This window comes from Crocuta crocuta, unplaced genomic scaffold, assembly GCF_008692635.1.
Source record: "Crocuta crocuta isolate KB4526 unplaced genomic scaffold, BGI_CrCroc_1.0 scaffold154, whole genome shotgun sequence".
Lineage (NCBI taxonomy): Eukaryota > Metazoa > Chordata > Mammalia > Carnivora > Hyaenidae > Crocuta > Crocuta crocuta.
In genome coordinates this window covers 16016312-16031780 of record NW_027530545.1, presented here as the reverse complement: position 1 = coordinate 16031780, position 15469 = coordinate 16016312, and the positions used below count along the sequence as shown (strand labels likewise).

General features: G+C 35.6%; 1 protein-coding gene across 4 annotated transcripts in view; it reads left to right on the top strand.

The window, feature by feature from the left end:
* SPOPL (speckle type BTB/POZ protein like) overlaps positions 1 to 15469 on the top strand; it is a 65624-nt gene that overhangs the window by 27092 nt on the left and 23063 nt on the right. For all 4 annotated transcript variants that reach the window (XM_077767813.1, XM_077767814.1, XM_077767811.1 and 1 more), the window contains 2 exons: positions 14844 to 14980; positions 15172 to 15293. In XM_077767813.1, the coding sequence (XP_077623939.1) occupies positions 14903 to 14980; positions 15172 to 15293 (200 nt within the window). In that variant the 5' untranslated portion in view covers positions 14844 to 14902. The remainder of the gene's footprint in view (positions 1 to 14843; positions 14981 to 15171; positions 15294 to 15469) is intronic.

Genomic DNA, 15469 nt, shown 5'->3' with positions numbered 1-15469 from the left:
GGGTTCTCTTTCTGTATATGTATGTATATATATCATTAAGGTTGTTCCTTCACCTGTTGAGAGAATTAAAGTCTTTTGCTATGATTTTTAGAAGCAATCCTATGATAGACAGACTTAGCAATATGTTACTGTGATTGACCATTTTTTGTCTTTTTATTACTTTTTATCTCTCCTAATGCTCCTTGCTTTAAAGTCTGTTTTGTCTGATCCTAGTATAGCTATATCTGCTTTGTTTTAGATAGGATGTGTAAGGTATACATTTTCCCATCCTTTCAGTTTAAATTTTTTAGTGCTCTTGTGTTTATGTCTCTGCAAACAGCAAATGGTGGCATTTTTTTCTTTCTTCACACAGCTTCCCATAATGTTAACACTATATTAGGACCCATATTAAACAGCAATTAAATGTAAATGCTTTGTTATTATGTTGAATAAAATAATGTTAAATTGAAAAAAACAAGAAATTAATATTGATATACTCTTAACTAACTGAAGACTTGAATTAATATTTTTTACCAGCATTCTACCACTTTCTTTTTACCATTTCAAGATGTGGCAGTGCCACTTAGTTGAAGATGTGGCAGTGCCCCTTAGTTAAGTCTTTGAGTATTTGTTTATTTAATCCAGTCTGATAATTGGCATAGGTAACCTATTTACATATAAATGTAATTATTTATATCATCTTCCATCTCACTATTTCTTTTCTATATTTTTTCCTCTTTTTGTTGTTTACCATTTCCCCAAGAATTCTAGAGCCTTAGAACACTTATCCATTTATCCTCATGTCTTTTAGATTATTGTTGTCATGCATTTTAATTGTACATATATTTAATTCCTAAAAGACATTATAATTACTGTTTTGCTGACCAGTTTTGGAGAATTCTCAGTTATCTTTTCAAATGTTGTAGATTCACTCAAACATATATTAGACTTCCACTGTGTCTCACATTTATCCTGGGTTCTTTTTGGATTTTCCATAAATTTTTTTCTTGTGTTTCAGTGCAAATATCTTTTATTGCTCTTTTAAAAAGTTTTCTAGTTGTATCTTGCTGTTTTGTCTGCTGTTAAACTTCCATATTAAGTTGTTTTCCAGTTCTAGAATTTCCACCTGATGTTTCTTAGGGAATTGAGATAAAGCTGTTATTCTCATCTGCTTACTCCCATCTTTCAGCCTTAGCTTTCCAGTACTTCCAAATGAGAATTTTATGTTCTTACTCAGGTCCCTTTCTCTCTCTGATCCTGAACTCTAGTCCTTCCTTATCTCCTCAGCAATATAAAATATCTGAAAACGTTGCTGTGCTTTTTGGAAGCTTTTTTCTTGGCTTCCTGCTCTGTGCAAGGTCGGCATTTGGCAGAAATCTTAAAGGACACTTTTCATCAAGGTCTTAGACCCTCTAGTACCCTATTTTTATCTCCTACCCTACAAGGAGAACAAAATACTTCCAGATACTTCTATCTCTTGGCAGCAGCCCCTGGCCTGGGCAAGGCCTGGATTCTCACTCTGTATTGTAGATAGATTGAGCAAATACTCTTAGGAAAAAAACATAGCTATAATCTGCGTTTACCCTTCGATTATTCTCCCTCCTTTGGAATCTTGGGATCCCCTGTCCAGATTGCTTCAGCAGCTCTAGATGTCTTTAAACAGATATTTTATTTTTTTTCAATTAACTGCAGAACTTAAATTACATGTCAGGTATTCCATTATCCTCAGAAGCAGAAGACCCTGAGATAGTCTTTAAGTACCTTTTACATACATTAATTATCTGTTTTGGTTATTATTTCCTTTACCACCACTGCCCTTACCCCTAGTAATCCTCAGATGTCACTTGTGAAGTTTTCATTATTATATGTCTATTCTAGTATTCAATTTTTGCTAAGTGTAAGTATACACATACGCACACACACATTTATTCTTACAAAGCATAGGGAAATGAGGTACTATAATCCTTTAATAGAGAAAGGACCAATGTGTGTAAAGTCATGTAATAATACATGACAAAGCAGTGATTTCCACTGGTCTCAGTGTAGAATGCTTGCTGTTAAAATCTGTACTGTAGTTTATAGTTTTCCTATCATTTATTTGCTTCCTTTGGAATCCAGCTCAGGTTCTGTCTTCTGGATATCCTTCCTGCCCTGCTTCATTATTACTCTGTACATTACTCTGTCATAGTATCATATTGGAAATAAGCTAGCATGTATCTTTCTCTCCTACTATATTATCTTCCTCTCCAGAGTAGAGACTATGTGTTATTTATCTTTGTAGATCAAGGCCCATTAGAGTGAGTGATAGGTCTAAGGGTATAATAAATGCTTATTGCATTCCCATGAAGTCATCATATGCTTTATTCAAAGAGATTTAAGAAATGTATGAAACATGTATTGTTAATTTTATCATTTTTATAAATATTTATTACCGTAATTATTCTTCCTGATAGTAGTCTTAGCAAAAGTATTGAACATGGTATATTAAGTTACATATTAGCTCATATCCTTTAATTTTGTAATCATAATCATGATATATTATAAAATTGCTTTAGGGGAGCCAGGCATCCAGCTCTTGATTTCGGCTCAGGTCATGGTATCAGGGCCCTGAGATCGAGCTGAGCATGGAGCCTGCTTAAGATTCTCTTACTCTCTCTCTGCTCTTCCCCCCCTCTAAAAATGTTTTTAATATAATGAAAAAAGCTTTGGCCATTTCAGACGGTATTTTCAGTTGTAACTTTATGAAGCAGCTCAGATAACTTTTAGCATAAATAGGTAGTATTTGACACTTAAATGAAGAATTAGTAAAAATGCTAGGTGATTGATATCACAAAGTGGCATCTGATTAACATGGTAGTCACATTTTATAACTGAATAGAATTTTGATAATATTCTTCACACAGTGAGTTTTAAAAAAGAACAACTCTACTTTGCTATTTAATTCATTTATTTCATTAATGGAAACATGATAGGCTAACACACCTGGAATACTCCCTAATTGAAAAACCTGTTTTTCTTTTAAGAGTCATTAAAAACAATCAGTCTAGGACTTTATTATCTAATAATGGCTAGTTTAGACTCAGCAGTTACAGAAGAAATTTTATAGTTATTTCCTTTACTTTTTAATCAAAGAAAAGTATGTATATGTGGATATGGACATGTGTTGCATATGTTTTTTTTAATGAGATAAAATTCAGATAACATAAAATTCAGTGTTTTAAGTTTTAAAGCGTATATATGGTTCAGTGGTGTTTAGTATATTCGTGATGGTGTGCAACCAGCACCACTGTTTGGTTCCAGAACCTTTATTCAGAAGGAAACCCCATACCCATTGAACACTGAACTCCTAGTTCCCCCTCCCTCCAGCCCTGTCAACCACTACTCTGTATATATCTGCCTATTTTGGATATTTTATGTAGGTAAAATCATACAGTGTGTGGCCTTTTGTGTTTGGCTTTTTTTCACTTAGCACGGTCTTTGTATTTAGTCCATATTGTAGCATATATCAGTACTTCCTTACTTTTTATGAGTATAAAATGAATAATTTCAGTACCATATTGTCCTGATGACTACAGCTTTTGTAATATAGCTTGAACTCCACAATGATGATGCCTCCAGCATTGCTTTTCTGTTTCAAGATTGCTTTGGCTATTTGGGGTCTTTTGTGGTTCCATACAAACTTTATGCTTGTTCTAGCTTTGTGAAAAATGCTGTTGGTATTTTGATAAAGATTGCATTAATTGTGTAGATTCCTTGGGAATATAAACATTTTAACATTGTTCCAATCCCTGAGCATGGAATGTTTTTCCATTCTTTGTGTTATTTTCAATTTATTTTCATAAGTGTTCTGTAGTTTTCAGAGTACAGATCTTTTACCTCTTGGGTTAGGTTTATTCCTAGGTATCTTATGGTTTTTGGTGCAGTTGTAAATGAGATCAATTCCTTGATTTCTCTTTCTGCTGCTTCATTACTGATTTATAGAAATGCAGTAGTTTTCTTTACATTGATTTTATATCCTTCATTGTTCTGTAAGTTTTTTAGTATCAAGGTAATGCTGGCCTCATAGAATGAGTTTGGAAATTTTCCTTCCATTTCTATTTTTTGGAACAGTTATAGAAGGATAGGTATTAACTCTTCTTTGAATGGCTGGTAGAATTCCCCTGGGAAGACATCTGGCCCTGGAGTTTTGTTTGTTGTGAGATTTTTTTATTCATTTCTTTGCTGTTTATTTATCTGTTCAAATTTTCTATTTTTTCTTGTTTCAGTTTTGGTAGTTTGTTAGTTTCTAGGAATTTGTCCATTTCGTCCAGATTGCAGTTTGTTTGCATCTTGTTTTTCATAATATTCTCTTATAATTGTGTTTCTGTGGTGTTGGTTGTGATCTCTCCACTTTCATTAATGATTTTATTTATTTGGGTCCTTTCTCTTTTCTTTTTGATTGGTCTGGCTAGAGGTTTATCAATTTTATTCTTTCAAAGAACCAGCTCTTAGTTTTGTTGATCTGTTTTACTGGTCTTTTTTGTTGTTTTTATGTCATTTATTTCTGCTCTAATCTTTATTATATCCCTTCTTCTGCTGGCTTTAGGCTTTATTTGCTGTTCCTTTTCTAGCTGCTTGAGGCATAAGGTTAGGTTATATATTTGAGACTTTCTGGCTTCTTGAGGTAGACCTGTATTGCTATGTGCTTCCTTCTTTTGTCACATCTTAAAGGTTTTGGACTGTCATGTTTTTATTTTCATTTGCTTCCATGAATTTCTTTATTTCTTCTTTAACTTCCTGGTTAATACATTCATTCTTTAGTAGGATGTTATTTAATCTCCATGTATTGGAGGCCTTTCCATATTTTTTCTTGTAGTTGACTTCAAGTTTCATAGCATTGTGATCTGAAAATAATGTGTGGTATGATGTCAGTCTTTTTGTACTTGTTGAGGCCTGGTTTCTGACCCAGACTGTGATCAGTTCTGGAGAATGTTCCATGTGTATACTCGGAAAGAATGTGTATTCTTCTCTAGGACGATCGTTCTGAATATATCTGTTAAGTCCGTCTGGTCCAGTGTCACTCAAGCCATTGTTTACCTGTTGATTTTCTGCTTCGATGATCTGTCCATTACTGTAAATAGGGTGTTAAAGGCCTCTACTATTATTGTATTATTATCAATGAGTTTTTTTAATGTTTGTTATTAATTGATTTATATAATTAAGTGTCCCAAGTTGGGAGTGTAAATATTTACAATTATTAGATCTTCTTTGTTGGATAGACCTCTTTATTTTGTTACAGTACCCTTCTTCATCTCTTGTTACAGTCCTTGGTTTAAAATCTAGTTTGAAAGAAGTATGGCTACTCTGGCTTTCTTTTGACATCTATTTGCATGATAGATGTTTCTCCGTCCTGTCACTTCCAATCTGTAGGTGTCTTTAGGTTTAAAATTAGTCTCTCTCGTAGATGCCATATAGATGGGTTTGGTTTTTTTAATCCATTTTGATAACCCTGTTTTTTTTTTTATTGGAGCATTTAGCCCATTTGTACTTAATGAATTTAATGCCATTGAATTTAGCGCCATTGTATTACCTATAAAGTCAGTGTTTCTGGAGATTTTCTCTGTTCTTTGCTATCTCTTTTGCTCCCCCCCCCCCAAAAAAATCCCCTTTAATATTTCTTGCAAGGCTGATTAAGTGGTTATGAACTCCTTTAGTTGTTTGTCTGGGAAATTGTTTATCTCTCCTACTCTAAAAATGTCAGCCTTGCTGACAGCATTCCCATTCAGCATGTCCAGTATCTTATGCCACGCCCTTCTGGCCTGCAGTTTCTTTGTGGAGAGACCTGCTGCTAACCTTATTTGTCTTCCCTTGTAGGTGGGGATTTCTTTTCCCTTGCTACTTTCAGGATTCTTTCCTTATCTCTGTATCTTGCAGATTTTACTACAGTATGTCTTGGTGTTGGTCTGCTTTTGTTGATTTTAATGGAAATTCTCTGTGCCTCTTGGATTTGATGTCTCTTTCCTTCCCCAGATTAGGAAAGTTTTCAGCTCTGAGTAGCTGAAGTAAGCCTTCTTCCCCCTTTACCCTCTATTCTCCTGGGACTCCTGTGATTTGAATGTTAGCACACTTTATGGAGTTGCTGAGTTCCCTAAGTCTGTATTTATAATCCAGTATTTTTTTCCTTCTTGTTTTCAGCTTCATTATTTTCCATAAATTTATATTCTGTATCACTTATTCATTCTGCTGCTTCCTCCATAATTGTGGTCATTACAACCAGTCAGTTTTACATCTCAGTTACATCATTTTTTATTTTAGACTGACTAGTTTTTAGGTCTTTTATCTCTGTGGTAAGTGACTTCCTGGTGCTTTCTATGCTTTTCTCAAGTTCAACTAGTATCCTTAACGATTGTTTTATATTGTTTTATATTCTGTAACAGGCGTATTTCTTATTTCTGTTTTGATTAGATCTCTAGCCTTGATCTCTTATTCTTTGTTTTGGGATGAGTTCCTCTGTCTTAGCATTTATCCTAAGTCTCTTGTCTTCTGTGTGTTAGAAAAGCCTGTTATGTTTCCTGCTTCTGAGAGTAATGCCTATATTAAATCATATGCTGTTAAGGGCCTGGCACTTTAGGAAATGTTTCTGGTTTATGCTGTGTACACTCTGCTGTTGTGTTTTGGCAACTCTTTCCCCCAGGTCAGTCCTATAGAGTTTCTCCCTGCCTGCAGTAGGAAGTATTTGGATATTGTCTAGTATTCGGTGAGTTTTAACTAGGTGTGTTTTGGATCCTAGTTCCCCTAGAGCTGAATCTTTGCAGCACTGTATGGTCAGTAGACTTGGTGCATTGAAGGAGGTTTGTGCTGGTCGTCTGGGGAGAGGTGCCTGTTGCTGCTCTGACTCTCAGGTACACCTGCCCTAATTCAGAAGCACCTGCAGAGCACAGTGGAGCAGGCTTGGCATATGACACCCAAGCCTCCACTGTGGGTACTGTGCTGTTCACTGAAGTTCGTCCATGCTCATGGCAGGGGATAAAAATGGTGTCAGCCTGCTCTCTCATCCCCAGAGAGGGGATTTCATGCCTGTCGCTGTTTAGTAAGCCCACAGAGATGAGCAAACAATCTCTCCTTTCCTTGTTTGTCCTAGGCATCCCTCAGATCCCTGCCTTCACACCTTCTGTGTCTGAGCCTACTGCCTACCTGCCATGAAGTCCTCCTGTGTTTTATCTCAGGCACATTGGCTGGGTTTCAAAACTCCAAACCTTAGAGATTCATGCTGATCCTCTAGGGGAGGGTGTCACCGCACTGGCTGGTGCTGGGTTGTCCCAGAAGGGCAGTCACATGAACATTCAGGGGCTTGGAGCTTATGGTATAGCTCAGCAAAAAGCCAGTGTCCAGGTTAGCTGCCATCAGCAGGTGCCTCTGTACTTATCTAATGAATGGGGCCTCTCAGTGGTGCTTGCTGGCTTTTGTCCCTGGAGAGGCAGTGCCACCTCTCCTGAATGCGCTCCAAGAAGGGGAACTGTCTCACCCAGTGTGACCCAGAGAATCCTCAGACCATGCTATCTGCTCCTGGGCCTATGCCCTTCTCCATAGGAGCACCTCTACAAACACCACACCCCACCCATTGATGGCACAGCTTCTAAAACTTCAAACCTTAAGCTCCACTGCGTGTATTGTGATAATCAGCTCCTCTGGTTTTCCCTGTCTGTGGTTTTGGGGAAGTTTTTCTTGAGAAGTGCCCTGCTCCCTGCTCTCTCTCTCTCTCTCTTTCTCCCCAATCAAGGCCCACTCCCCTCTGCACCACTGGTGATTCTCTCTCCCCTCCCCCTGCCCCCACCCCCAAATTCTGTCTCCACACCTCCTACCTTCCACAGTTTGGCCTCTTTTCTGCCTCTAGTTGTGTAGTTTCTTTTCTCTTAGTACTCAGATCAATTTTCTGGGTGTTCAGAATGATTTGATATTTATCTAGCTGTGTTCAGGGGACGAAGCAAGCATAGTGTCCTCTTGCTGCTCTGCCATCCTAACTCAACAGTGTTAATTTCCTTTAATAAGTAAAACTAGGAAACAATATACTTAAAATTTTGAAAACCATGTATGTAATGTGGAAGAAACTTTTACTTATTTACTAATGTGTGTTGATTATCTTGTACTATTTTTTAGTACTTACTTTAGTTTTGCTCTCTTTCTGTAAGCATTTCTGCAATAACAAGATTAGGATGTCCTGAATGTCCTGGGTGTAGTTGATAGTCTACTGTGGTTTTTTTATTTGTTTTTTGGGCTTCTTTGAGGAGAACTAAAAATAGAATACTGGAAAGAGCACTGAAATGGATATTGGGAGATCTTTTTCTTCTAATATTCATCTAACAGTATAAACTTAGGCAGTTTATTTTTCTAGTCCATTTCTCTTGCCTTGCTCCTCATCTATATGAGAGCTGAACCAGAAAGGTATGGGCTGTTTCACCTCTCTAAAATCAGAAGGGGTAACTGATTCCATGGAAAGAGTTTAGACTTTGGCTCCAGGTATCAACCATTTTCTGGTTATTTACAATCTTTTAAAGTAAGCTTTCTAATCTAGTTGGTCCTTTTCTCATGGTTAAGATGGGATTATTCCCACACATCTCATAGAGTTGTTGAAGAATAAGCAAGGTACATGATGTCTTGTACCCAGAAATACAAGGTACGTGGTGTCTTGTATTAAAAAATATAGCCTCCTCACCAGCATTTTCATACACCCATTCCATGACTGCATCATTTATAGGAGTAGTTGGGGAGAAAAAGCAAAATATCTTTGTAGGTTTTTATTTAGTTGGCATTTTTTAAATGTTTATTTTGAGAGAGAGAAGAGAGCACGCACGAGCACATGTGTGCGTGAATGGGGGAGGGCAGAGAGAGAAGGAGAGAGAGAATCCCAAGCAGGCTTCATGCTGTCAGCACAGAGCCTATCACAGAGCTCAGTCACATTAACTGCAAGATCATGATGTTAGCTGAAGTCAGAGTTTGTCACTTAAGCAACTGAACCATGCAGGCACCTCTAGTTGACTTTTATATATGAATTATGTTGTGAGTTACACTTGAAGAGAGTACTAACTCTCTGAAGAGGCATAAAAAAACTTCTGTCTTTTACACTTCTAGTTTTTTTAAATGTATTTATGTTGCTTTAATTTTTTTTGTTTTTATATTATTTTTGAGAGAGAGAGAAAATGCAAGTGGGGGGGGGGGCAGAGAGAGAGTGAGACACAGAATCAGAAGTAGGCTCCAGGCTCTGAGCTGTCAGCACAGATCCCATTGCAGGACTCAAACTCATGAGCCTTGAGATCATGACCTGAGCCAAAGTTGCGCACTCAACTGACCAAGCCACTCAGGAGCCCCTGTTTATGTATTGTATTAATATTATATTAGTTGGTGTCTTCTTATGAAAATTTAAATATTAAAGATTATGTCAAATTTTCTTTGACTTACCATCTTTGAACATTTCTCAATTTCTGCTACTTAGAAAGTGATACATACCCTCACAGACGTTTTCTGTGTGTTCATATGGTATGCAAATAATTTTGCATGTATTTTCTACTTTCAAAAATAATGACTTAAATTTTTTTAATATAAAGATCTCGGAGCACCTGAGAGGCTCAGTCGGTTGAGCATCTGACTTCGGCTCAGGTCATGATCTCACAGTTTGTGGGTTCGAGCCCCACATTGGGCTCTGTGCTGATAGTTCAGAGCCTGGAGCCTGCTTCAGATTCTGTGTCTCCCTCCCTCTCTCTGACTCTCCCGTGCTCATGCTCTGTCTCTCAAAAGTGAACATTAAAAAAAAAATTTTTTTTTAAAAATCTCACCACCTAGACATAGCCTCTATTAATATTTAGGTTTACATCTTAACAGTGTTGACAGTACAGCGATAGGCTACAACTAAGCGCATTTGTGTGCCAATGTTTTTCTTCATGCATATGTACTTGTATTAACTCTATATGCTATTTATAGTTGTAAAAGTGAGATCCTTGTAGGTATATTTTTATAGATATAAAATTATATATTATTAAATGTATTAAAACTTTTATGTATATGCACACCCCATAGATCTTGAATACTTTCCCTGTCATTAAGAAAGTTTAATACTCAATGATTTCATAATTCTCCATGAATATCACAAAAATATACTGTGTTCATACTTATCTTTTTTCACAGTTGTAATATTGTGATAAAATTTCTAGGCTGGATCTGATAAAGAATTTCTTTTGCTATTAATAGTAAAATTGTTTCACAAGCAGGCTTACCAGTAATGTCTGCATCTCTGCAATTTTGTTGGCTGTAGAGGTTAATGATTTAAAATAATCTTTGACCAAAATGGAAATAAAAAATTGTATGTGTTCTTTTTGTATTTTATTGATTACAAATGAGGTTAAATTTTTTCTTAGCTACCAAAAATGATATAAATTGTTTTCATGGCCATCAAGGATAGGTATTTTCAAACTTAAAAATTAGTTAGTTAGTTATTAGCATTATTTTCTTCTCTTCTTTTCCTAGAATTTCACCATAAAAAATGAGAAGGGAGATTATTAAAACAACTTCATAATTTATATTCCCACTAGAAATGTATGAGAGTGCCTATCCTTATATATTGTCACAATTTTTTGGATTGTTATTGCCAGTCTGATAGGTTACAAAATGGCTTCTTAATTTTGTGTTACTTTGTATTTCTTCAATAATACTAAAGTTCTTTTTCTGTGAATTACTAGCATTGATTTTTTTTAATTTTCAGGAATTTCTTATATTGTGGGAAATTAACCCCTCATGTGCTATAATGCAGTGCAAATACTTTTCTTGGTTTCTGTTTTTGAAATTGTTCATGAGGGTTTATCAGCTTGCTTCAGAGCCAACAGGAAAAAAGTATTAACTAGGACAGGGCCCTTTTGCATATTTCTTTTTAACAGTTAAGCCTGATAATTTTTTCAGTACATTTTAGTAAATTTACTAACTGAATTTGCTTAAGAGAAATATCCAGCTCCTCTTTCTCCTCCTATTTCTCCTCCCAGTCCAGTAGCCAAAAAGTGATAGTTTTATCAGTCTGCGGCCAGCCAGGAAAACAGCTTTGCTGCCAGATCAGGTGGATTTGATTTTTGGGGAACAGGGGGCAGGGAACCTGTGGCTTTGTCAGTAAAAACTAGCAAACTAAGTGTGAAGGAAGGAGGCAATCTGCAAGGTTTGCAAACCATCCAAAAAGAAAAAGAAGAAGCCAAGCAGGGACCTCAGCAGCCAGACAGTATGGTGGTAACGGATACTGCACTTAAGTCCAGGCAACTTACTAAAAACAACAACAGCCCACAATAACTCAGTTCAGAATCCAGAGTTGCTACGGTGTATTAATCAGAATGTCCAACTCTCAGCCAAAAATTATGAGACAGGAAGCAGGAAACTGTAACACATATTCAGGAGAAAAAAGTAAAAGTCAAACTTAGGACTACATATTGTACAATGGTATTTAAACATCTAGGTAGGTTGTAACTGTAGAAAACAAATGCCTAAATTTGGGGGTAGGAAGGATCTTTTGGGATGGTGGGCAAATTCTAAAACTGTATTGTATTGATGAGTGCACAGCTGTATAAATTCACTAAAACTCATTCATCTGTAATTAATGAATTTTGTGATATGTAAATTATACCTTAATAGGTGCTCTTAAATATGTAAGGAGAACTAATACCTTTACAATGATAGTGTTCTATTACTGATCTTGTTATGACTGCCTGTTTGCTGTTCTGTTTTCAAATACAAATAAATAACCATTTGTGGTTTATAAAAGCAATTGAAGATAACTTGGAGGTACTTACAGAGAGGATCTTAATTTTTAATCAGAAATGAGTAATTTTTATTAATGCAATGCTCTTAAATTACATATTCCCTTTTCTTTGAGTCATGCTTCTGCCATCATTCATCTCTATTCTATTTTTGCTTGCTTAGTTAAGGCACATCCACTGGTTTTTCACCCCTGTCCTTTAATACTACTAATGACTTTTATGTACTCCTGATACAATATTCCCAGTATTATTACTCGTTTCTTGGTCTGCCTACCTTGCTGATTCTCCCATTGTGCTGTCCTGCAAGTACATCACATGATAGGAACTTCTTGTATGTGAGGAACTTACATAAATATAAATACATTTGGGTGAGTGTATTAGTATAGATGTCATAATTATAAAAGGAAATTACAGGGGTATCTGGGTGGCTCAGCTAAGTGTCCGACTTTGACTTGGCATGATCTCACTGCTCAGGAGTTCGAGCCCTGCATAGGTCTCTGTGCTGATAGCTCAGAGCCTGGGGCCTGCTTTGGAGTTTGTGTCTCTCTCTCCCTCTGCCCCCACCCCTCTCCCATTCATACTGTGTCTCTATCTCAAAAATAGACATACATTTTTAAAAAAATTTTTAAAGGGAACTTACGTAAACAGTCTAATCATAAAGGATTAATTTTAAAATTGTTCCATTTGAAGTATTTCACTATAATTCTGATCTTACTATCTAAATTACACTGTTACTCTCCTACTGAAAAATCCATCAGTGACATCAACCACATTGGACTCCTTCCTTTTCCTTAAATTTTATCAGATTGTTTCCTGCACTAGGACCTTAGCATTGGCTATTTTTCCTCCTCTCTGACAGACACCTTTCCTTGATGTGTCTCTTCTGTTTTTCTTATCTTTTAGTTCTCAACTCAAATATAAACCCTTCAGAGCAGACTTAACTGTTTTTCTCAGTACCTAGTTGAAGAATTTTCAGCTGTTGCATAACAATTACTTTTCCTGCTTGTTTCCTTTTAGTTTCATTTACTATAATTTATTGTCTTACCTATTTACTGGTTTATGTTTTTGCCCCAACATGTTTCCTGTACTTGAAGAGCATATTATAAATAGTAACTACCAGTGGATGAATGAATTGTAATAAATTTGTCAGGTTTTTTTCCTTTTAAACTAAACTTTTGAGTCATTTAAGTTGGTAGTTCCCCCCCCCCCCCAAAAAAAAGGCCTGGCTTTTCATTTGAATCAGCTGTTTCTTAATCTGAGAGTCAGATGAATGTCACCCTTTCATTTATAGATTTCCAATTGTTTCATAATTTTACTTAATATTTTATTCAGTTGACTTTGTCACCGTGTCCTACAAACTGTTTTCATGTCTGTACAGTTTTAAGACATAGATTTGTTGTACATGCTCAGAGGTTTAAAAATCAGAACTGAACATCATGGTGGAGGTTTTTGTCTCTTTCTTTACTTTTGATTCATCTGTCTTTGGCAGAAAAATGAGTGAATTCAACCCTTCACCAAATAGCTATGGAGGTGGTTTACATATTTCACATATCTGGAAATGAATTTTTGGAGCTTTAAACATGAACAAAAACATGATACAGTGCAGAGTCCTTGTGCTACAGCTTTTTCCCATAGAACTCTTTAGTAATTATCCTGTTACCCTCAGGCATTTAACAATGTGGAGAAAAATAGGGCCATCTTGATTTTTGTTCTTTTAAAGGAACACATGCATACTTGTAACATTTTTTTCTCATTATGAATTTCACAAGAATATATCTCAGTGGTAGTTTGTATTTTATTTATTTTGGGTGCAGATTTATAACATACTTCTTCATTGGCACTTTTAAATTTTTTCATACCTTTTGTAGGTCTTTTTGTTTCTGTGCATCTTTCCCAGAGCTTTCTTCAGTCTTTGTTTTCTTGTTTCACACTATAGTTTCATTGTTTGTAGACACAGAACAAATATTTTCTTTTGAATTTTGGGTGATGTTCCTATGTTTGAAGGTAAGCTTCAAACATCCCCACCCACAGCTCTCCAAATTATACTATATGTAGTTGTTGGGTTTCCCTTCTTTCTTTTATACAATTTCCAAGTTGCAGAGTAGCATTTTTTAGTTACTAGTGTCCTGACCAGGTTACGCTGAATTAATTTTATTCCCAAGTGAATTTAGTATGAGAACAGCTAACGAGGAAGAAATTTTATGATAAGGTACATATTATGTGGTAGGGGGCACTCTCATAGGAACAAAATCTTAACAGAGACACTTGTTTGTCTGAGATAGAGGTAGACTTCTGTAGAAATCTATGTAATTTTTAACACAGCATTGCTTCTGAGTTTCCATTCTTTTAGTTGGCCAAAACTTTGACAGATAAATAATATTTGTAGTTTTCAGGACTGTTCTAACTTTGCATCCCTTTTGATTTTTGTGAATATATCAATGAAAAGATGAAGAAAGATAAATCAGATATGAAAGTTGACTCTTGAAAAACATGGGTTTAAATTGTGCAGGTCCATTATTCCAGATTCTTTTTCGATAAATATAGTACAGTATTTTCTCTTTATGACTGTCTTAATAACATTTTCTTTTTCTCTGGCTTACTTTATTAGAAGAATACAGCATATAATATGTATACAAAATATGTGTTAATCAACAGGTTATTGGTAAGTGTGCTGGTAAACATTAGGCTATGAGTAGTTAAGTTTTGGGGGAGAGTCATATAGGTGGATTTTTGACTGCTTGGAGGTGTAGTGCCCCTAACCCCTACCTTGTTCAAGGCTCAGTTGTAATTGTTGTCAGTAAGCTTCCATGTTATTTTGTGATTTTATGTTTATATGTGGGTTATTTTTTGATTTGTGATATTTTGATAAGGATACTTTTATCAAATAATGTCTTATCTGTAAGTATTCAGTTTGTTTAAATTTTAAGTGTTAAATGTCCCAAAGAGTTACGATTTTTTAAATTATTGAAAGAATAAAATCCTTGCATGTTCCCTCATAATCACATTTGAGAAAATAATTGTTTTATAGATTGTTTAAATACTTATTTTTATCTTGATCCAAACTTTTTCATCAGCAAATGAAACTTCTTTTCTTTGTAGTAAAGTATTCATCTGTGTGGGATATTGTGTAAATCTTAGAAGACTACAATAAAGTGGCAATGTCTCGGGAACCTACCCCACCTCTCCCTGGAGATATGTCTACTGGTCCTATAGCAGAAAGCTGGTGTTATACACAGGTACGTGCTGTTAAAAATGCCTTACCTTATGTTATATCTCTTTAAAATGTTACAGTATTTTGTGAGTATTGTGAAGCACATTGTAATAGTTATTCCAAGTATTAAGAAAAGTGGGTCATAGGATATTTAACATGTGATAAGCTAAAAGCATATAAGTCATCATTTTAAAAGTAGTTCTCTGAATCTCTCAGGTTAAAGTAGTAAAATTTTCCTACATGTGGACCATTAATAACTTCAGCTTTTGTCGAGAGGAAATGGGTGAAGTGTTAAAAAGTTCAACATTCTCATCTAGCCCCAGTGACAAAATGAAATGGTAAGATTTTGGTTTCAAATTTTGTTTTGATGTTTTCTTCAGCTACTTTATAGTTTGGTTGTTATTGTTTCTTTCTTTCTTTTTTTTTTTAATGTTTATTTTCTGAGAGAGAGTGTGAGCAGGGGAGGGACAGAGAGAGAGAGAGACAGAATCAGAAGCAGTCTCCAGGCTCCGAG